The 24,498-nt window shown below is 41.0% G+C and overlaps 1 protein-coding gene across 1 annotated transcript in view; it reads right to left on the bottom strand.

Annotated features, from left to right (window-relative positions):
* The window catches only part of LOC309563979 (paralemmin-1-like), a 231,229-nt gene that overhangs the window by 2,071 nt on the left and 204,660 nt on the right, over positions 1-24,498 (bottom strand). The window contains exons 4-6 of the mRNA XM_082268609.1: positions 15,457-15,571; positions 10,747-10,768; positions 7,105-7,203 (exon numbers count right to left, since the gene is read on the bottom strand). Of these exons, the coding sequence (XP_082124735.1) occupies positions 7,105-7,203; positions 10,747-10,768; positions 15,457-15,571 (236 nt within the window). The remainder of the gene's footprint in view (positions 1-7,104; positions 7,204-10,746; positions 10,769-15,456; positions 15,572-24,498) is intronic.

Here is a 24,498-nt window from a genome sequence, read left to right as displayed (position 1 = left end):
AAAAGCGAATACTTTACAATTATGACATGAAACTATGTTTAAACACATTTCCCTAATCCAAGGAAGTCAGTCAAATAAGGCAGTTTATATGTGTATCTTTTGACTTCTTAATGTCTTAGTTCAGTTTTGCCTAAGACTGACAGTGTAGACATATCTATTACAAGACCTATACCAGCAACATAATAAAAGTTACAGTATTGTTATAGGCCAAACTTCACATTTTATTATTATTATTACCATTAATTCATACTGAGAAGCTTAAGTACGGTACACTAACACAATATTTCCTGTGGTGCTTGGGAGCATAGTCAAGACATAAATGTACTACAGTGAAGGCAGAGAATGATGATGAATGTATCTGACATCTTTTGTCTGGAGCAAAGGCAAAAACCATGTCGAATTTAAACAGATTAGGGAACGTCAGACCATGTGTTTCAGGTCAACAACTGAAATATGCTTGGGAGGGTAAAACAAATAAAAATAGAACAAATTGCATGAAAAGACTGACCGGTGGCAGAAATTTGTTTTATTTTGATGTGCATTTAGGCCAAATATAAGCTAATGCACTTCATAAAATTAAAGCACTTACACTCTGAAATACCGTATTCATCAGAATTTAGCAATATACTTTTTTTTAAAAACAGAGCTACACCTTGTTAATGCATGAATCAGAATCCCATTCAAAAGATATTTGACTCCATCACTAAGTACGCTTTATTGGAAAATAATGACTCCAAAAGTAGGCCTAGAGTGACCCCTAAGAGCAAGGTAATATGGCATTTATGATAGGAACTTTTTCACAAACCCCACCTGAAAACTGCAGATTGTTCTTACCAAACACTCTTCTGTAGCTAAATATGAGAAAGAATACAGAAACAGTCAAACTCGTACTATTAGACCTTTCCACTGCATTTGACATAGTCCACAACCCACTCCACCTCGATAAACTCCAAAACCTTGGCATTCGCAACTCTACTTTTTCCTGGTTCTCCTCCTACCTATCTTATTGTACCTTCAGTGTCACCATACAAATCTCCTCCGCTCCTCTTCCTCTTTCTGTTGGGACACCCCAAAGCACTGTCCTTGGGCCCCTTCTATTCTCCCTTTACACCTCTTCCTTGGACCAGATGATAACCTCCCATGGCTTCCAATAACACCTCTATGCCAATAACACCCAAATCTATCTCTCTACTCCCCAGCTCACCCCCTTGATCTCCTCAGGTATCACAAATTTACTGAGCAAGGTATCATTATGGATGTCATACCACTTCCTCAAACTCAACCTGTCTAAAACTGGGCTGGTAATATTTCCTGCTCCACTATCCCCCCTCCCCCTCCAACTTTTTGTCCCTTCACGCTTGCCATGGTGCTAGGTGTAATCCTAAATTCTGACCTCTCTTTTGGGCTCTACCTCCAATCCCTGGCTATATATTGTCATCTTAAACCCCGTAACATTGCCTGAATTCCCCACTTTCTAACTTATCACCAAAAAACAACTTATTCAATCTCTGGTTATCGCCCACCTTGACTATTGAAACTCCCCTCTCACTGACCTGCCTTTACACAGGCTATCCTCCCTTCAGTCATGAATGCTTCTGCTAGACTCATACACCTTACTAACCGATCCATAGCTGCTGACCCTCTCTGCCAATTTCCCCACTGGCTTCCACTAGCCCAATGTATAAAATTCAAAATGCTAACAGCAACATACAAAGCCATCCACAACACTGCCCCCAGCTACATCACCAACCTCATCTATACATATCACCCAAATCGTCCACTCCTCCTAGGAACTCTTGCCTCTAGCCCCCCCAATTACCTACTCTCATGTTCTCCCTTAGGACCTCTCCAGAACACCTCCCATCCTCTGCAACTCCCTACCCCAGTATGTCTGGTAATCCCCTACTGTTTTTGCCTTTAGGCAATCCAGGGAATTGTCAGGCTTGGACATTTGTTCCCATATTTTCCCATTTGTCAGTTTTGGGCCTGCGATAGATACAAATGCCTGTTTGTTGCCCCTATATAGTCACAAATGCCCATTGTTTGCCCATATTTTGTCCTGTTAGTGCATATCTTGACTGTTTTCTGCTCATGTATTATAATGATTACCTATTTGCTGCCTGCATATTGTAACTGTTGGCTGTTGGCTGTCTTTGTATAGTATACAGTAGCCCATTTGGGACCCATATATTGTCAAGATAGCCATTTTTTGTCTTAATATTTTAAGTCACAACTGTTTAGAGGATCGATTACTATAATTTAGTTCACTGTAGGCCTGTCACTCTCAGAGCACAAAGTCCTTATGTTTCACCATAGTACACCATATGTGTCGACATGTCACAACTGCCCATTTGTTGCCCACATATTGTCCTGTTAGAGTATTTTTTACCTGCATATTGTCACAATTGGCTGTTATATTCCCATGTATTGTAATGATTGCCTATTTGCTGAATGTATATTGAAACTGTTTACTACTTGTTGTCTGTGTATTGTATACAACTGCCCATCTGGGGCCCATGTTCTGTCAAGATTGCTCATTTGTTACCTGAATATTGTCCTGTTGATGTATTTGTTACCTGCATTTTGTCACAATTGGCTGTTTTCTACCAATGTATTCTAATGATTGCCTATTTGCTGCCTGTATATTGTACCTGTGGACTGCCTGTTGTCTGTGTATTGTATACAATTCCCTATCTGGAGGCCCATGTACTATCAGTAAAGCTTAAATATTTGAAGTCACAGCTGTTTACAGGATTATAGTACTATAATTTAATTCCCTGTAGGCCTGTCATTCTGAAAGTAGGCCACAAATTTTCTTATGTTTTACTATGGTGCACTAGACTGTTTAAAATCTTCAGTTTTATTTGCTAGTCTTTATTATCCTTTTGTTTTATGTGATCATATATACACACATTTAGATAAATTCTTACTGTCTCCAAATTTATTCTGCCCATTATTAATAATCATATACAGTAGTTAGGATATCAACAATGCTAGGTAACCCACTGAGTCCAGTTAAGTATTATCCTCTCTTTTTTTAATAAAAAGGCAAATTTCCACCTTTTCTTTTAATTTCTTTAAAGTATCACATTTACTCTTCTGTTAACTAAACTACCAATTTTCCCAAGTAGGTCTCAGCACTTAAAAACTATCTCAGGGCAACTTTAAACTTCCTTCTGGTCCCTAGCTCCTACCTCTTACTTATTCACCATTTAAAGAAAACAATTTAAACCTATTTTACTCACATAAGTTTGCTGTCACATGTCTCTTGCCAGCGCTTTTCCATGAATGGAAAGTGGCAATCCAGTGCTGCAGTCTGTGCCTGCGCTAACTGGTCCCCTTGTCATCATGTCATCATAATGCTGCAGTCTTTAGGACCTGAGAAGCCCCCATTACACGACTACATATTTAGGTAAGTAAAATTGTTTTTTTAGGTTAGGATGTTTTAAGACATGGCAAATAGTTACAACGGTAAAGTGCGGTGGATTTGATGCCCAAAGATTTAAAGCTGAAAATGTGGTAGTAGGCAGTGATATGTAGATACGAGGAAAAGCAGTTTACAAAGTGGGGAACTATGTCTAGAATTATATAGATTCTTATTTGTTGGTACTTTTTCATTCTTTCTTGTATTGATTTGTAGTGTGTAAGTGTGTAAAGTAGGTTTTACAATGCTCCAAATTCTAAATTTTACAACAAAATCCTCCACTCCCAAAGTGTTAAAGTCCATGACACACATTTTCTTTTGGGCTGAAAAGCATAAGACAAATACAAAATGTCTATTAAGCATTTTTAGCAAATATTTCCAAAAAGATTAGAACTAAAATATTTGAACAGAGTAACTAACTGTCCAATAAAATTATGATGCGATAGAAAAAAAAAAAAAAAAGAAACCAAGCCCTTTTGTAGAATTATTCTAAGTAATGCTTTGTTTTCATGAATACATTTCCACATCTATTCTTTAGACATAATAATGCTATCGCCATATCTGCCATTACTAATGTATACTTTTGGAATACACTGAAATAAACCATAAAGGTTTATAAATAATATCAAGGATTTAGAAAGATCCCCTGAACATGACTAGATGTATGAAATGAACAAAGGTTTGTTAGGCCAATATTAAAATGACTCCTGGGGTTGCTTTACTAAAACTGGAGAGTTCAAAATCTGGGGCAACTCTGCATAGAAACCAACCAGCTTCCAGGTCTTATTGTCAAAGCTGAATTGAACAAACTAAAGTTAGAAGCTGATTGGCTACCATGTACAGCTGCACCAGATTTTGCACAGTTTTAGTAAATCAATCCCACTGCCTGCCAACCGTTTTACCAGTCCTGCAATACTACACTCACATCTAACACCATATATGTTTATGTAAACACAATCACTAAAATCTCATAAGGCCGCTTTCACACGGAGCGGACCGTATTTCGATCAGCTCCGGCACTTTTTTTTTTTCTTTACGGACACAGATGACACTTGTGTCATCCGGTCCGTATGTCCGCATATCATCCCATCCATTTGCGGATGATATACGGACATAATGTATGTCTATGGGATTGCGGATGTCAGTGGATGACACCGCTGACATCCGATTTTGCGTCCTTTCCGTTTTTTAAACGGAAGAAAAATAGGGTTCTGTTACGTTCCAAAAAACAGAACAGAACTGAAAGGACGCAAATCAGATGTCATCCACTGACATCCGCAATCCCATTGAAGGCATTATGTCCGTATATCACCCGCAAACGGATGGGGTGATATACGGATATACGGAACACCCGTGTGAAAGAGGCCTTAAAGCTTTAACATGTTTATGTAATTTTGAAATTAATTTTCAATAATCGTAAATCTGCAGCATTTATTAATATAATGCCAGTGATCCTGTCATGACGGTCCTTGTTCAAGCACTTTTTGTTATAGGGTGACAACTTTCTGGCCCTGCCTCCCAGCTGTGCTCCTATGTTGTCCGCCTAACATATGGGCTGCCAATGGAGACTACAAGTGACCGTTTCAACACACACTATGCAGACATGGTCTACTGTTGTCCCCATCAGAAAATTCAAAAATACAAAAAGCCATGCAGCCAAGGCACTTCCTGGTATAGGGTGACAACTTTATGTCCCCGTCTCCTAGCTGTGCTCCTAGGTTAATCCTCTAACATATAGGCTGTCAATGGAAACTACAAGTGACTGAGAGCACACTTTAAAGACATGGTCTACTGTTATCGACATTAGAAAATCCACCAATGAGAAAAGCCATGCAGCCAAAGCTGCAGTGCCTGCATGTAGACAGGAAATGGGTGCAAAAAACTGCATGAAATCAGCAGCACTAAGATGTAACAAAGAATTAAAAAAGTAAAAACAAGTATTTTATTTTAGAAAATGGCAGTTTTTTCGAATACACCTAGCTTTAGCCATCTAAATATCATTCAGTTGAGGTTTGCATTTACTTTCAGAGCAAATCACTTTTTACATACCCTTAAGCCAGCCACATCTAGAAGGAACTGGCTGAGATTTGAAACACGTATTGATCAACTTGGGTACAACCAGCTTTTCAGAGTTTACATTTAATTACTGCTGGCGGCGGTTATAGTCACTAGCAACGATCACTGTTGTTCTCCCGAGAGGGGCAGCTTCCTCCGCCCCCCCCCCCCACCAGGAGAATGCATGGCTCAGCGGGAGGGATTCCCCCATTAACACTGACTGTTGGTGCAGGAAGTAAATTCGCTCCATCTATGGCTGGCCTTATACTGAAAAGGCATCGAAATAAACACAGCATAGCAGCAATTGAGTAAAGACTACAAAATCACCTTATCAATGTACCAGTGTTTAGTTCACATACAATGGGGGTTATTGAATTTGTTTCTCTTGCCTCTCCCATCACAGATTTTGAAAAAGGTAGGTCAGAAGTATAACAATGATGACAAGCAAAGTAGGACTAAATATTGTACACTTGTGTTTAGTACATAAACCCATTTCTTATACATGCAGGCTTGAATGACCCAGACCATTTTTTTTAATCCTGTTGGTCCAAGAAAATACTGTATACCTAAAGAATGCAATTGTTCTTTCTATCTTTATCTTCTCTTTGTTTGGGTTTTCTCCTGCAGTTTTTATGCAGAGGACCATCATTTGATTGGATGGTATCATGAAAATCGGTTTGTTTGGTGGTAAACATATAATAAATAATCGTAAATGTGCACACAGATCAAACCAAAGGCCACGTAACCTTTTTCTCCCACCACACTATAGAATACATACTGTTGCTATCACACACTAGATGCCACAATTACTTTGGGACTGCTGGCAGAATCAGCTATCTTGAGCTTATTATTCTCCCAAGGGTACTTGCCCTGCAGGATTTTCCTTAATTTAGAAGGAATAAAAGGACAGCCCAAGAGAAAGAACATGAAATCTTTAAAAGTAATCTCTATGCGAAGGGCGGAGACAAGAACCACACTGAGATTTTGCCCTCACAGCAACCAAGCAATATGCATAGAAATCTTCCGTGGGAATTACTTTTGTCCACTGAAAACATGAAGGAAACCTTTCCCATGAGGTTGTCATTTTTGGCTTCCATTCTGCAAAAGCTTGTTGCTTGGCTCACCCTCTTCCTTCAATACTCTGACTCACTGACTTGGAACAAGTGTACAAATAAATACCGCTGACTTGTTTTGGAATTTCCTGATCTGTATATTTGTTCCAGGTTTGTGAATGAACTATTAACTATCAATTTCAGGAGGAAGTCAGCAATGGACTTTATTTCTTTTAAGAAAGTGTCTTTGAAGTATTAGATTGGGGTTGAATAACCCTTTAAACACAATAAAAATGTATTTTATATTTCTTTTGACTTGGAAGATATACTGCATATAAAGCATGATCTCTCACAATAATACTGCTAGCATAATAATATTAGAATAGTTATTAAACAATGAGGTTTAAAGCAGCAGTCAGACATGCATCATTTTGGCTAACTGAGCATAGATGATTTAATTGCACGGGTTATTATTTAGAGAATAATTGACTTTTTTACATACCGCACACTACAGTCCTGACTGTGCATCAAAATGATATGCTACCTATTTAGTACAAGGTGGAATATACTTACCAGGTACCTTTGTGGTCCCGTCACAAATCAGCGAAGATTCTTGATGTGAGTAAATGTTGGTGAGGTCAGGGATCTGGGAGTAGATATAGTTCACTGCATCTGGTAGAGGAGAAAGCAAACAAGATTAAGTTAGAAGCATTGCGGAGCTCTGCGGCCAGAGCTGTGCTTAGACAGCAGTTGAGCGTTAACTTATCAGAGGGCACAATGGGCATGAGAGCATTCTACTAAACAGCTGGATCAGAGGACAAAAAGTGGACATTCATTGCCTTGTGACTGGACTTCAATAGACTAGCTGAGGTAGGAGGGAACAGGTCCAGATCCCTCAATCTTTGTAATTGGTTTATGTGTTTTTGTGGAAGTTCTGGATTTAATATGGCTGGTAAAATAATATTTAACTGTTTTTTATTGCATTTAAATAAACTATAATTACCTACATTTTCCTCTGATACAGAAGAGTAACATTTGTACAAAAGCACTGGTAAACCTAAATTATCACTTAGCTTATACTGAAGCTAAATATCTAAGCTTAACGTATTAAAACCTTCTAAGCTGAACGCATTACAACTATAGATATATTTTTTTTAAATGCTCATTATATGGTAAAAAAAAATTTACACATTTGTCCTTCTGCTGTACGCTGTATAGTAATGCATTTAAAAAGAGAAGGACTCCTGTAGATATTACCATATAGGTGAGGGTTCCTGGAAAAATGTATTGCAGGAAAGATTATCCCCTCCAAAACACCCCTGACTTGGTGACCGTTGACAAAGACCAATAATTAGCTACAGAGGGTAGGAGATACAGAAGTTCTCCCAGGAAAGTCAACTATGGGCACCAAGGAAATGGTGAAAAAAGTAATTTTTTTGAATCAATAAAATTACTTTTTTCACCATTTCCTTGGTGCCCATAGTTGACTTTCCTGGGAGAACTTCTGTATCTCCTACCCTCTGTAGCTAATATGAATGCATTTAGCCTTAAAGACAACCTAAAATCATGTAACCCATTCATCACTAAAGAAATCTGTGGATCTTTTATTTAGTTATGTACAGTACTACTACCTTATGCTGACTCCTACAATGTATCAGAATTATTCTGTCCACACAACGGAGTGGATTTAATTAGGATGTTGATCATGTTTACTTTGCTTGTTCACTTTGTAGTTGTAGATGACACCCCGCTATTACAGTTTTAGTGCAGTGCCTGTTTACTAACCACGCTCAGATGTCAAGAGATCAAGCAGTAGCAAAACAGAAGAGGATCTCAGCAGGACAATGCTGGATCCACTGGGTGGGTGAGTATCCGAATTGTGCAGACCAGTGTTAATTTTGGCTGCAAATTTCAATTTAGTTTTAGTCTTAGTCTTAGGACTAAAATGGCATTTTAGTTTTAGTCCCATTTTAGTCTTCTGCAAGTGTTTTAGTTTTAGTCGTATTTAGTCGACTAAAACTCCAGTACATTTTAGTGGACTAAAACGTCCTACATTTAAGTCGACTAAAATGTCCTACATTTTAGTCCACTAAAACTCATTTTAGTCATCTATAATCGAATGGGTGTAGTTCAATTGTAATTTGTAATGCATTATTTAGGCATTTCTCTACAATTTCCAAACTTATTATATGCTACTGCTGGTCCTGGAGTGAAAAATCTAATATGATATTATTAATGGTATTAAGCTTTGAGCATGCACCAGTGTTCATTTTGGCAGCAAATTTCGATTTAGTTTTAGTTATAGTCTTTTGACTAAAATACCATTTTAGTTTTAGTCGTATTTTAGTCTTAAGACTAAAATACCATTTTAGTTTTAGTCATATTTTAGTCATCTGAATTGTTTTAGTTTTAGTCTTATTTTAGTCGACTAAAATTGTGTTAATTTAGTCGACGAAAACGTTTTAGTCGGTTTTAGTCGACGAAATTAACACTGGTGCAGACAACCCTGGGTAAGCAGGGTTTTAAAAAAATGGTGGGGGATGAAGAGTTTTGCAGGCTGTACATGTTGGGCCATGGGCAAAATAATATTATTTAATATTTATATTGACCCAGCAAGTTCTAGCACTCTCCTAGGTGGCAGTACCTGAAGTTGTCCCAAACAGAGGACTGCTTAAGTGCCGGTTCACACTAGGACGACCTGTGAGGCGACCCGGTCGCCTCACAGGTCGCCGCAGGTCGCCTCCCATAGGGAAGCTGCGGACCCGTTCTAATAGGAGCGACACAAGTCGCTCCGACCTAGAAAAAGGGTCCGGAGCTTCTTTGGGGCGACCCGGAGGCGACCGCCATAGACTTCAATGTTATAAAGTCCGTGGCTGCCGCTCCGAGGTCACGGCGCGCTGCTCGCACCGCGACCTCGGAGGTCGCGGTGCGAAGTAGCGTCGCTGCAATGTGAACCGGCGCTAAGAGTTTGGGCAATTTTGGCTACATTTAAATACCAGGAAATAGGTTGTATATGACTACATTCATCTAAATAGCCACTGAAAACAAGCCTAGTATCTCATGTTTTTACAGGCATTTGTGTGTGTTACTAGTATTTCTTATACAAATACATTGCTAGTAGTTTTTCCTGTCTTAGTGTAATTCACAAAGAAATGCATATTCATTGTTTTCAAATTTGTAAAGTCCTAAAAGGCATGCAGATACTTGAAAAGGTCTTTTAGGGGTGTAAATCAAATTTCTTATTATTTTTTTTTTTGGTTTTCTGAGTCTTAACCATCTAAATGAACTACTATCCATTTTCGAATGCAAAATCCTGCTACATAGCAATAAAATCCCAAATCTTTGCATCATTATGACTGACCCAAGTTTGGAATGTGTTTATTAAGACAAAGAACATCCATAGACTAGTAAACAGAGCATTGTTCTTCATTAAAGATGGGCTCGGACATGTTCGGGATCCTAGTCTCAACCCACCTGCCTGATCCTGCCACCTCCAGTCACAGGCAGTGAGACATTTCCCGAACTGTGCAGCTGCAGACCGGGAAATTTCTCACTGCCTATGATTAGCGGTGTGCAGTTTCAGCTTCATGGCGGGATCGGGCAGGTGGGTTGGGACTAGGATTCCGAACACGCCAGAGCCCATCTCTACTGTTCAATAATACTAATAGTCTCATGGAAAGAGCAGGTTTGGTATTGTTTATGTGAATTCATTATATTAAGATTATTTAACAATATGCAGTTTGGTCATCCAGGTGAAAAGCTGGTCATAGATGGATCAGAACTCAGCCAGTTCAGCAGGGATTGCTTGAATTTCTATCCATCCTGTTCAGAAGAAGTTGATAGCTATAATCGACTTCTGCAGAACGGGAATGTTGGAAAGCTTTTCTTGATCAGCAGCTGCAGTCAATTGGCTGCAGCCATTGATCCATGCATTTCTGACATTGAGGAGTCCCACTGTCAGAATGCAATATCTCAGCAATTGTGCTTGTGAGGATGGAGGAATCCATTCATCTTTTTTTAATGAGCTTGCTGGCTGATCAAAGAAAAAAAAGTAATTGATGGCCACCGTAAGGTAGGCTTGATTTGTATCAATGCATTCTGTAGTTAGCAGGTTTTTATGCCAAAGCCTTAACGCTGAACATTACCCCTATTTATACTTATAATTTCAACTATTAAAAAAAATCTAAAAACACAATAGAATGGAAAATGTCTTACCTTTATCCCGATTCGATAAGCTCTGTGAAAATAAGAAATTTCGTTCAGGTCTTTTATACTGACGAACAACGTATATTTAAAACTTCACTGTAATGCATATACCCCTCTCTCCCCCAATACCAATAGTTTAATATGTTTGCTTGGAAATTTTGTCCAATCACAATATCTCCATGCTTATTTAGATAAATCCACACTCGTTTCTACTAAACCCGCTCCTTCAGAGGTCTGAAAAATGTAACCATCTCAATAAAATAGAAAGGAGCACTAAAGCCATTAAAGCAGAAACTCAGCTATACCTTTAGTCTTGAGCATTTTTACAGGCTCCTCTTTTGTGCGGAAATTGCTCACTGAGGGGTTGATTTAGTAAAACTGGAGCACTCAGAATCTGGTGCAGCTGTGCATGGTAGCCAATCAGCTTCCAACTGCATGTTCAATTAAACTTTGACAATACAACTTGGAAGCTGGTTGGTTTCTATGCAGAGATGCGCCAGTTTTTGCACTCTCCAGTTTTATTAAATCACCCCCTCTGATTTCAACATGCTGTGGGCTTTTCATTGTGTGCTTTAGAAGCTGCAGCAAGTCAGATAGCGCACACCTTATTTCCTGTCTGCGGGACATTCAGCATCATCAAGTCCTTTCCTTCCCAAATTTATTGTTGCTAACTCACCTTTTTAATTATTGGATTTCAGTTCTACAATCATTGAACATTTATCATCTCACCTGTAGCAGGCTGAATGCAAACACAGCCTGTCTAGGAATGGACACACCTCTGGACTGACACTAACTCCTTAAGTAATTTTAATATTTCTATAAATCCTCCCAAGAGCCAGTCTATTGCTTGTATCAGGGTTGAGGGTTCTTAAAAAGTAGACTAAGGAAGAGGCATTATTTTTTCAAGCAGCTATGTACAGCACACTATCTGCCTTTTAACATCAGCCATAGTATGTCTGCATTATGTCAGCCATAGTATGTCTGCACAGAGAAACACAGAGACCAAGTGATAACACTGCTGGGTCAATATTAAGATGTGTAAATAAAGTGATATTAAAGTCTTAATTGTTTTTTGTTTTAAAATAACAAACATGTTATTCTTACTCGCTCTGTGCTCTGTTTTTGCACAGAGCAGCCCAGATCTTCCTCTTTTCGGGTCCCTGTTCAGACAGAGAGCCGTGGCTCGATCCCGCCCCCTCTCTCCTCATTGGCTCACTGATTTTGATTGACAGCAGCGAGAGCCAATGGCGCTTGCTGCTATCTCAGCCAATAAGAAGGTAGAGTCCTGGACAGCCAAGACTCTGGTGCAACATTGCTAGATCGAAAAAGGGCTCAGGTAAGTATGGAGTCTGAGGGGGGCTGCTACACACAGAAGGTATTTTATCTTAATGAATAGAATGTATTAAGATAAAAAAAAAAATTCTGCATTTAGAACCACTTTAACATGGAAAGGTTTTAATTCAAAATTTGCATTAGTTTGTAGATGAAGGTAGAAGGAAGAAACAAAGGAGGCAATATAAGCAGATCCAATTTCAGCTTTAAGGCATTCTCTCAGCAGTTTAGTTCATCCCGCTCCACAGTCCAGGCAGTAATTGGGATACTTCCAGCCATCTAGTCTCTAATGCAGCTTTTCTCAACCAGGGTTTCATAGAACCCTTGGGTTCCTTTGGGGTTGCAATGGGTTCCTTGAGCAGTGATTAATGTCTGCCTCTCAGATGAGTAACCATTTTGAACAATGATCTTTTTAGCTATCTGTAGGTTGGGAGGGTCTTCCCGACAACCACAAATGTAAAAAGCATACTTCTAAGTGACCATCACACTAATGTACTGTGAACTTTTGATATAGTAACTACTCATATTAGTAGATGCTCCCTGAGCCTGGAAAGGTATTTCAAGAGTTTCTCTGTAGGCTTCTTTAATGTAAGCACAGAACAGATGCTTTGGGAGTGGGAGAAGAGTGAGCTGAGCTGCTGAGAGCAACTTGGATGATTTTGGTCAACCCACTCTGTAACATCACCAAGGATTTGTTGGGCTAGGAGCTCTGCTGCAATTATTAACTTACCTTTTTATTTTTTAATTTTAAATGGTCTATGCTGTTATCAGTGGGATGGACAGCACAGGGCATACTACTGATTTATTTTCAATCAATATATATATTTGCTTAATCACCAAAGTCTCAGATACCCTTTTAAAGGAACACCCAGACTTAGCAATCCTGGCAGCTTCTGCTGATGAAACCAAAGGTTGTCAGTGACAGTCAGGGTCCAACTATAGGCTTAGGATCTGAAACAATCAGCTTTGGGGCCTCTGATCTAGAAACACAGCACTTCATAGGAGCGCATTGTAGATGATCACTGTAAATATAATGCATGCACATTGTGTTTACTCTGGAAGGGATATGACATCACAGCACTTCCTCTGAATAAGAACGCTCAGGCAAAGCCTATATGATTAAGCCCTACATTGATAAAACAATGTTAAAGTTGCTTTCCTGATGGGTGAAGAGGCAACTGAAGCATTGTTGTGATCATTTACTTTGTGATTCACTTGGTGTGCTGTACTGGAAAACATTTATGACTCAGGCAGCGCTGTTGCAGATAGCTGTCCATTGTCACCCTGCAGCAACACATCACTGTTATAGTGATCTATAGTTGGCTGTTTGTGGCCAGCAATAGATCACTATTGGAAGTGATTTGTTGCTGCACAGCTGCATAGGGGATCTGGATAAGATCTCTAGTGCCTAGATCCACATTAAAACAATGGTACAAATAGAAAAAAAAAAAGAAAAAAAAATGTATATATACAGTATATATTTTTTTATATATACGTATTATGACCTATAATGAGCACCCACAATGATGTTGAATGATCTGGATGATATTTTCATTTATTACAAAAGTATCAAATGCTCACACGTAAGTGAACGCAATATCATTCAAATTTTAAGTAATCGCTGACTTAAAAATTATCTTTGTGCTAATATTAGCCCTCGTCAACCCAACTTATTCTAATCTTAATACTATGCTAACAATTTATGCAAAACGTTTTTCTCCCAATGCGTGCATTGCAATGTGCTGTCAAGAGAGAAATAAAGCTCTCCTGCAGTAAAATACGTTCACTTTGAGCTTTACCATTCCTCTGCATTACATAAAAGTTGAACTAAGGTGATATTTTATTCATCAGACTTTCTTGATTATATTTTTCAGTAAGTACATCAGGGTGTGAAATTTACGTAAACATTAGGTTAGGATAATGTACAGGGAAATTCATTTTTTTTTTCTAATAAAAACCAAGGAAATGGGAATATAAGAATCCAAATCTGCTACCAAAAACAAAATACCTATCTGTCCCCATAAAATGATCTACAATACATGTGCGGAAATAAGACATCACCAAATATATAAAAAAAACACGCTGGGACTAAAGGGGGCTTAGAAAGAAAATACCCCCAGACTTAAGTAGGTAAAATTCCTGGTTTTCACATTTATACAGAAACAAAAGTTTTGCTAGTAAATGTTAAATTGGGTTGAAAATTTAAAATCATGACATGCATTTGTTTTTTTTTTTTTCTAAAATGTAATGCACTAGAGCCTTTACCACCCATTTGTGCGCAAACACCTGAATCTTCAAAAATTGCATGTTAGAGCAGAGTAGTGCTAAAAACTCTGTGAGGTTTTTATTGCTGTCTACGCTTGGTAGATTTTTCCTCATTATCTGTCCTGGTGACTACTGTCCCAAAGTAACGAGAAATATGAATTTTACAGTTGTCAACAGAACAGGAGGTGAGTGAAATCCTCCATTGGGGCCACCTGTCCAAGTGACAACTGAGGGATTTTTCCTGCTTCTTGTATCTCCAGGGAAAGAAGTGAAGGAAGATCTCTAAAACAGATCACACAGAACATATAAAAGAAAAAAAAACTGACACGCATTTCAACTATTTTCTAATGCAACCGCCCCCCCCCCCCCAAAAAAAAAAGAGTCCAGCTTTAGATAGACTTTAACTTTTGGGCAGATTAACATATAGAATGGGACATCTGCAAATCCACAGATCATATACAGCATACAAAACTCTAAGGCTGCATTCACATGTCAGCGTATAATCGCGGGCAGAACCGCCGCAGTTCCGCCCGCGATTCGGAGATTTATTGCAAATCGCGGGACGCCTAGCGTTGCCCGTTGATTTGCAATAGCCCCCCAAACGCCGAGCGATGTTGCCGCGATTTACGCCCGCCGAATCGCGGCAACATCGCGCAAACAAAATCGCGGGACGCAATACGCTCCAAAAAAGTACAAGAGCTTCTTTGGAGCGTATTGCGTCCCGCGATTTTGTTTGCGCGATGTTGCCGCGATTCGGCGGGCGTAAATCGCGGCAACATCGCTCTGCGTTTGGGGGGCTATTGCAAATCAACGGGCAACGCTAGGCGTCCCGCGATTTGCAATAAATCTCCGAATTGCGGGCGGAACCGCGGCGGTTCTGCCCGCGATCATACGCTGACATGTGAATGCAGCCTTAGGGGGAGATTTAGAAAAACTGGAGCATGCAAAATCGAGTGCAGCTCTGTAGAGAAACCAATCAGCATCCAGATTTTATTTTTAAAGCTTAATTGAACAAGCTAAAGTTAGAAGCTGATTGGCTACCAAGCACAGCTGTGCCAGATTCTGAATGCTCTAGTTTTAGTTGACCCCGCCCTTACTGTCAAAGACAAAAAGTTATTTTACCTTCTGTATATCTAGAAATGATACTTCAGTCGCTTTTAACTTTTCTCTTAAGATTTGTTCTTTGGCAGATATTAATGACTCCTCACTTTCTAGTTGTTCGATATCCTGCTCCAATCTGTAAACACAGTAAAAAGAATATATGTTAACAAGATTAGACTATTTACCCACTCAATAGACAGTCAAATATATATGTGTGCATCATTAACAGATATTTATTATGCAATAAAAAAGATAATGATATAAAAAAAACTAACACACAATGGTTGCATTCATTACCATCACATAATCAATACTGGCAGTACATTATACAGGCAATAAAAGAAACTAAGATAAGTCAATGGCTATAAATGCATCCATGTACACAAACAGAATGTAATGTAGAGAGTATTAATTACAAATTTACTCTAACAGTGATTAAAATGACGCTGGTTTAAGAAAAAGAAAATTCTATTCAGGTACAGTATGTATTCTTAACTCACAAATGCACCTTTTAATACTCCTAGCCAATTCCAATTGCCCAATTTCCTTTTTTTTGCTGCTGTGATCAAAATTTATGTAAGATCAGGGCTTCCCAAACTTTTTTGGGCCCGAGACCCACTTCTGAATACAGTTATTTTTTGGGACCCACTTGCTTGTAATTGAATATTGTAACGCACTACAGAATTTGATGGCGCTATATAAATGCAAATAATAATAGTAATAATAATGCAGGGAGGGGGATGTTAAATTAAAAATATCAATTTACTACTTTTCAATTTATTATGATCATATACCACCAAAAGAAAGCTCTATTTGTGGGAAAATATGGACATCGATTTTATTTAGGTACAGCATCGCACGACCGCGCAATTGTCAGTTAAAGTAACCCAGTGCCAAATCGCAAAAAATGGCCTGGTCATTAAGGGGGCAAATCCTTCCGGTCCAGAAGTGGTTAAACCTGCAGGGGGACCAGTGTTTTTATTTGTAAATTACTTTACTACTGCTTTAGGCCTGGTTCACATGTATGCGGGTTGACAGCCCAAGGCCACTGCATTTTTTAAATTCTGCATGCACCTTTTTTCTGCGGAAAACGCAAGCATAGCAGCCCATTCAAATCAATGGGCTGCTATGCCTGTGCAAATGTGGGCCACCAACCCGCATACATGTGAACCAGGCCTAAAATAAGCCATCAAGCAGTGTCTGGTCTGGACATCTGGTGGCCCATGCTGCTCTTTAGAAAATAAAGCCACAGCCAGTCTCTACCTATGGGAATTAGGAAGCCAAGGGAGGGGAAAGACCTACCTGTTTGTCCTGGCCAGCTCAGCTCCAATCTGATGCACTCTGATAACGGCTCCACTGTGCAGTCTGACTCCTACCCCGAGGCGCCGCCTCCCGTACATAACACAGCACGGTTCTGTACGGGGTCAGAGCGTCAGTGGAGCTCAAGGCCCCATCTGCTCCTTGTAGCACAGTGCGCCGCCGATGCCGACCTGGCTGTCACTGTCTGCACGGCCGGTGGATTGATCTACAGTGCAGTGCTGATGGGGCTCCTGATTTGCGGCTTAAGGGGCAGTTCTGCTTTGGGCCCCCAACAACAACAGTAATTTGCGAGGGCTCGCACAGCACAATTTAAGCAGGCCCGCTCTCAGTAAAATCCGGCTCAGTGTGACCCACTCAAACACAGCTCGCGACCCAGAGTTTGGGAACTCCTGTGTCAGAGGGTTTCTATGTTCATTTTCTATAGTCACACTGTATGTAGGAACATAGCCACCCTCTCTTGCTCACTCCCAAGATGGACCATGTATTATGGAATTGGTAGTGTGCATAGAGCAGTGAACATGACTACCACTAAGGCTCCATTCACACCTAGGCGATTTGAATCGCGGGCAGAGTCGCTGCAATTCTGCCCACTATTCCAAAGTGCAACAACACTTTGCAAAGTGTAAGGTCTATTTACCTTTAGTAAATCAACCCCTATGTCTCATGAGTGTTTTAATTATAAAAGAAGAGTTACTAACAGTACAGCAGAGTATCCAAGATAGTGCAGATCAAGGAAAGACGATAACGGTTCCAGGTGCTGATAAGTATGATGTCATTTTTGCTAGATCATTATAAGAGGTTTTTAAATAAGAACAAAGCGTTGTTTTTACAGATAGCAGAAGACTGTTGAACATAGCCTGGAAATAACTTCCTTCCTGATATGTACAATAACAAATGAAGATATGATGTTTTCTTCCTTAGATTGAAAATGATATTTTGACAAGGGTTTAGGAAACATTAAAAATTTCCTGACTGCGGTTTTTCAAGATGTTTTAACAGCAAAATACAAATATTGTTGGAAAGCAAAGCTTTTGAACAAGAACATTATTAGGCATTTTCATCTACAAGAGTCACACTGAGGCTTTTTTTTTATACCATGCAATGACCATGCTTTCAGTATTTAAAGTGGAAGTAAACCCATAGAATTAACGGTTTCAAAAACCAGTTACATTTCCAGCACATGCCGAGAATGTAACTATAACATTGATTGTGCTCTCAACCAAACTGTCAAACCTTCCAATGGCTGGTGTCATAAGTCATCGCATGAGCAGCATCATGGCAGTTGAATAAACAGAAGCCAAGATGGCAGCTTCCTTGGCTGAAAAAGATAGGAGGGTTTACTTCCACTTTAAAGTAAAAGTCAGCTTCAAAGGGTAAGGATGGTTTCAAAGGAAATATGCCCTTGTACAGCCCCTGCAACCTCCTCAGTACAAATGTGTCCCGTTACATAGACCAGATGTATGTTTAGCCGAAGCTTAGAGGTAATGTCTGCCAGGAGCTTGGTTTAGATCCTGCACTCTAGGATTTTTTCCCCACTGCACATAAAAAAATAATATGTATAATAGGGGAGATGCTCTAAAGGTAACCCCCATTGTGCCCCACAAGAGTCAAATGAACATGCAGCGGGCAGCTCAACAAAGATTTACATACTGTAGTAGCCACCTCCAGATGCAGGCTTGCACTTTCTGATGTCTTTACAGAACATCATTGGACCCCTGAATACCCCTGTACCCTGAAGAAACAGCAGCCAGATTCCATGGACACTAGTAATGGTGTAATACCTCCTACCTCTGCTTCCTCTCTACTGGGCCACCATGATAAAGTGTGGCCTCATTAACCATGAGCAAAGTATGGCAACAGGGCAGCAGGGGCTATTGTTCTCTCATCTGATGGAGAAAGTTCATATTCCATATTTCATATAAAAATCGCATATTTTCCCACAATATCTAAAGAAGCAAGCCTCCAAAGTCTAGTTACTTAAGATGACTTCATGCTATAGGAATGTCATTGTACACTCACTATATGGACAAGCCAGACCACTAATCTCCTTTCAGGAATGTACTATCTTCCTTGAAAGGTAATTTTGCTCCAATGGGTGTGGGTTGGCCATTTCTCACATACGCCCTATATACTACAGTTATGACTTGGAATATTCAGTCTCATATCAGAGCTTGCTATCATGCATGCATCTGTGATCATCTGCCATGCCGTAAAAGCAGGTGGGGCTCATGGCAAAACAACATCTTTAGTTAAGTATTCTTGTTATATTTTCTAATATTACTTATCTGTGTCCGTCTATACCTAATTAAATGTACTTATAAGTAGAGATGGCCTTGCGGTTTGCCCGGCGGTCGGTTCGCGGGCGAACTTTGCTTGTTCGCAGTTCGCAGATCTTGCGAACATATGGCGTTGTTCGTGGCGGCCATATTAGTTTACATTGGGGAGAACTTTGACCCATGACACATCCATCAGGTGGAACAGGACAGCCAACGGAGACATTTCAGCACATGGACATACCCCCTACCTTATAAATAGACCTGAGCTGGCTGCCATTTTACATTCTGCTTTTTGTCAGTGTAGGGAGAGGTTTGCTGTGTGCAGCAGGGACAGATTGTCAGTGACACAGATCGCTCTGTTATAGGTCCAAAAAAGTCCTTTTAAGGACTGGTATTTGGTATAGGTGTTCTATCTATATTGTCTCTTTTGTCAGTGTAGGGAGAGGTTTGCTGTGGGGAGCAGGGACAGATTGTTAGTGACACAGATCGCTCTGTTATAGGTCCACAAAAGTCCTTTCAAGGACTGGTATTTGGTATAGGTGTACTATTCTTTGGTGTGCTCTATATAGGGGTGTAATACACTTATAATATACTTTCTAATATAGAAAGCATATTATAGTGGATTTGTATTGTGCACTGTGCAGCATTGTGACTGGTGTGGTGAGCGTTTCTGCAGCGATACTACAACTACAAAGAGTGACAAAAGCACCTTAAAAAAAGTATTATAACTGGTACCACAGATTGAAGCGGGGTATTATCTAACAGTATACTTTTATAACAGTGTATTTGTGTCCTGCAAAAATATTGCCTCTTTTGCTGCGTTAACTCTGCTACACACAGTGCCAAACTTACTGGCCAATTTTTTGGAGAACTGGTGTTATAGGTCAGTGACCCCCCAAAACCACAGATTGAAGGGGGTGTTATATACCTTCTTCCACATATACTGCGCTTCTCTAGAGACTTTTTTCACAGGGTAATTTAAAAAATGACAGGCAGAGGAAGAGGCAGGCCCTTACTCGGGGGTGGTAGGGGTAGGGCAGGAGCAGTAGGCTGGAGCCAAAGTGTTACGTCAAAGGACGCACTAGACTTGGTTGAGTGGCTCACTCAGCCTTCCTCTTCTGCACCCTCCTCATCCTCTCTATCTGCACCCTCTTAACTCTCTGCTGTGTGCACCCCCAAAGACACCACCACCAACACCACCACCACCATATACCCTCCGCTTGAGTCACTGGAATTATTTTCTGATCCATCACAAGACATTTGCGATGCGCAGCCATTCTTGGCATCGGATCAGGAAGAGGAGGTAGCAACAGCCACCACCCAACAGTCTGACGACAGTACCCAGATCAGCCAAAGGAGGTTGGTCCCCGCTGTTGCTGCCTATTCCGAGATCTCGAATGTTAGTGGTGGGGAAGGTGACGTCGATGATGACGTGTCTATGGACGTCACGTGGGCGCCCAAAAGAGAGGAAGAGGAGGGGAGTTCAGAGGAAGAGATGGACCAGCAGATAGGGAGGAGAAGCAGGCGGAACTTACATTGCACAGGAGAGACAAAGCAGACTGCTAATGTATCAAGAGTGAGCCATCAACCATGTACAGTCACATCTGGCGCTCCCAGGATGCCAGCACATGGCTCCGCAGTGTGGGCTTTTTTTAATGTGTCCGCTGCTGACAATAGTGTTGCCATCTGCAGCCTTTGCAGTCAACGCATAAGTCGCGGTAAGCCCAACACTCACCTAGGGACAACCGCCTTAAGAAGGCACCTGGACTCCCATCACTGAGCCCAGTGGGAGCAACGCCGTCAGAACCCACAAAGCCACACTCCAGGCTCTCACCGCCCAGCCTCTTCTCCTTCTCCTTCTCCTCTCTCCTCACAATTGTCCTCCACTCCACCTTCCATCATGCCGTCCTCACATTGTTCTGGAAAAAGGCAGGCTTCCGTGGCCCAAATGTTGTAGCGTAAAAAAAATGATGAGGCCGGATTACCCTCTTGCCCAATGGTTGACTGCTGGCTTGTCGGAACTGATAGCCCGCCAACTACTGCCATATCAACTGGTGGACTCGGAGGCCTTTCGGAAATTTGTAGCCATTGGAACACCACAATGGAAGGTCCATGGAAGGAAACATTTCTCGCAGAAGGGCATTTCAGAGCTATATGGCCATGTTCAGCGGCAAGTGAATGTATCTCTGGCACACAGTGTTGGTGCCAAGATACATCTGACCACAGACAAGTGGTCTAGCAAACATGAGCAGGGAAGGTATCTAACTTTTACTGCCCACTGGGTGAACCCTCTGACGGCTGTCAAGCATGTGAACCTGCAACAACCTGCCCGTCAGGCGTCTTATTTGTGACTGCCCGACGCAATGGAATTCAACCTTGTATATGCTTGATAGGCTGCTCCAGCAGAAATGTGTAGTTAATGACTACCTGTACGAACTCTGCGGCTGGACAGGTTTTGTGGAGCTTGGGTTTTCTTCACCGCTCCAGTGGCTGCTCATGCGCGATGCATGCAGACTTCTGCGGCCATTTGATGAGATCGCCAAACTGGTCAGTCACAGCCAGGGCGCCATCAGTGACATCATACCTTATGCCTTCTTTCTGGAGCGTGCATTGCATCGTGTCATTGATCAAGCCGTCGAGGAGCAGGAAGATGAGGAAGTCGCAATGTTGGATGAATTCCCAAGGGGTGCTACTCCACCTGAGACAAGTCAACAACAGGAGTCTGAAGAGGAGTCAGAGGAGGATGGTACCGGGGCGGATGAGGAGGAGCAAGTAGAGCATGCTTTAAAACCTTTCTGGGATCCCTGGTGTTGTCCGTGGATGGGGGAGAAGAATGAGGACGACATTATCCTGGATGATGAGCAGGAGCCAGGCCACTACACCTCTTCCAGTTTAGTGCAAATGGGGGCCTTCATGCTCCAGTGTTTTAAGGGGAACCACCATATAAAAAGCATAAAGGGCAAGGACCAGTACTGGGTGGCAACGTACTTAGACCCCCTGTACAAACAAAAAATGGCGGAAATGTTACCACCATCACAGAGGGCGGTCAGAAGGCCTTGCTTCTAGAAATGCTGCATTCTGCTTTTGCGTGCGCTGGCAGAGGAATTTCCACTCACAGAGAAACAGTTGCGGGTACCAATCCAACAGCGCCTGCAAGAAGAGGGCGTTTTAAAGATGTATTGGTCACTTCTGATATAAGATCATTCTTTCAGCCGACCCATCGACAGCTGTACTCCAGATCCAGGATCAGGGAATGCCTAGACCGACAGGTGTCCGACTACATCAGGTTAACGACCGATGTGGACGCTCTGAGAAGTGATGAACCCGTGGACTACTGGGTGGGCAGGCTTGACCTCTGGCCAGAGCTTGCACAATTTGCAATGGAACTGTTGGCTTGCTCCCCACCCAGTGTCCTGTCCGAAAGGACGTTCAGCGAAGCAGGGGGGATCGTGACCGAAAAGCGCACTCGCCTAGCTCATGACAGTGTTGACTACCTCACAAAATGAATGAGGCATGGATCTCAGAGGAATTCAACACATGTGACCAGTAGACCATGTTTGCTTAAAATTTCTCATGACAGGCGACAAATATCCGCCAGACCGCCATCCACCCGTAACAATTCATGGTCCTTGTCTTCGGTAAATACAACGGCATAAAAGGCATTTTATGTCCATTGTAAGTTTTTGGGGCCTTTCATGGCCGACAATTATTTATCCTGTCAATGCCTAATGTACCTCCAGCCACAGAATACAGCGTTCTTAGCTGTCAGGTGAACGCTTGTGGGCTAATTTTTGGGGCCTATACTGGCCGACACTTACTTCTGTATCCTGTCAATGCCTAATGTACCTTCAGCCACAGAATACAACGTTCTTAACTGTCAGGTGAACGTATGTGGGCTAATTTTTGGGGCCTAGAATGGGCAACATTTACTCATTTATCCTGTGAATGCCTAATGTACCTTCAGCCACAGAATACAACATTCTTTGCTGTCAGGTGAACGCATGTCGGCTAATTTTTGGGGCCTGTAATGGCCGGGCAACACTTACTTCTGTATCTTGTGAATGCCTAATGTACCTTCAGCCACAGAATACAACATTCTTAGCTGTCAGGTAAACGCATGTGGGCTAATTTTTGGGGCATGGAGTGTGCAACACTTACTTCTTTATCCTGTGAATGCCTAATGTACTTTCAGCCACAGAATACAACATTCTTAGCTGTCAGGTAAATCCATGTGGGCAAATTTTGGGGCCTTTTATGGCCGACACTTACTTCTGTATCCTGTGAATGCCTAATGTACCTTCAGCCACAGAATACAACGTTCTTAGCTGTCAGGTAAAGCCATGTGGGCTAATTTTTGGGGCCTTTTATGGCCAACACTTACTTCTGTATCCTGTGAATGCCTAGTGTACCTTCAGCCACAGAATACAACATTCTTAGCTGTCAGGTAAAAGCATGTGGGCTAATTTTTGGGGCCTGAAATGGCCGACGCTTACTTCTTTATCCTGTAAATGCCTAATTTTTCAGACTGGAATTGAAATATGACAGTGTCCATGTTGTGGGACTATTTGTGCACAGCTAGTAAGTATTTTGTGGCTTCAAATATGACCCGAAGGTTTTTAAAGTTCGCCTGCCATTAAAGTCAATGGGGCCCGCCGCGAACTTGCGGTTCGCGAACATTTGAGAAAGTCTGCGGATAACGTTCGCGAACCGCCCCGGCCGATGTTCGTCTATCACTACTTATATAAGTATTTGTGTAATTTCTCTTTGCACATATTGAATACAATCCCAAAAACAGTGGTTATCTATATCTGAATTTCGATTATCAGCCCTCAGTCAGACAAGTAACATAAAACAATGCCTCATACTTTGCAAATCCTAATGCTTTGTATTGAAGAAAAATAAAAAAATATATATATACTGTATATGTATATATATATATATATATATATATATATATATATATACACATATATACACATATATGAGAATATTTTTTTAATAATAACAGCTGTGCAAGGAGCAGCTACTCATAGCACCCCACTTTAACCAGTTTACTCTAAATGTGGGTGGCTAGCTGTTTATAGGTTAACAGTATTTCTGATTTATGCCAATAGGTTGAACTTGATGGTCATTTTAACTAGTGATGAGCCGAACACTCCCCTGTTCGGTTCGCACCAGAACACCAAGAACAGAGGAAAAGTTTGTTTGAACAAACAAACTCCATTGAAGTCTATGGGAATCGAATGTCAAAAATCCTCATTTTAAAGGCTTAAATGCCAGTTACACTGATCAAAATTATGCTAAATTATGCACTAAAATGTGCAGTTTTATTACACAGCACAATGCCACAGATGTCGAAAGTTTTTAAGGAGCGTGCATGACAACGAAGATTGTTTACTTGCGTCAGACGTCTAACCGGAAGTGACGTTGGTTCACCGGGTAGACGGACGAGCGGAGTATTAGAGAC

The sequence above is a fragment of the Pelophylax lessonae genome (genome assembly GCF_965119305.1).
Source record: "Pelophylax lessonae genome assembly, chromosome: 1".
Lineage (NCBI taxonomy): Eukaryota > Metazoa > Chordata > Amphibia > Anura > Ranidae > Pelophylax > Pelophylax lessonae.
The sequence above is the reverse complement of the archived record's forward strand: the minus strand, read 5'-3'. Positions and strand labels throughout refer to the sequence as shown.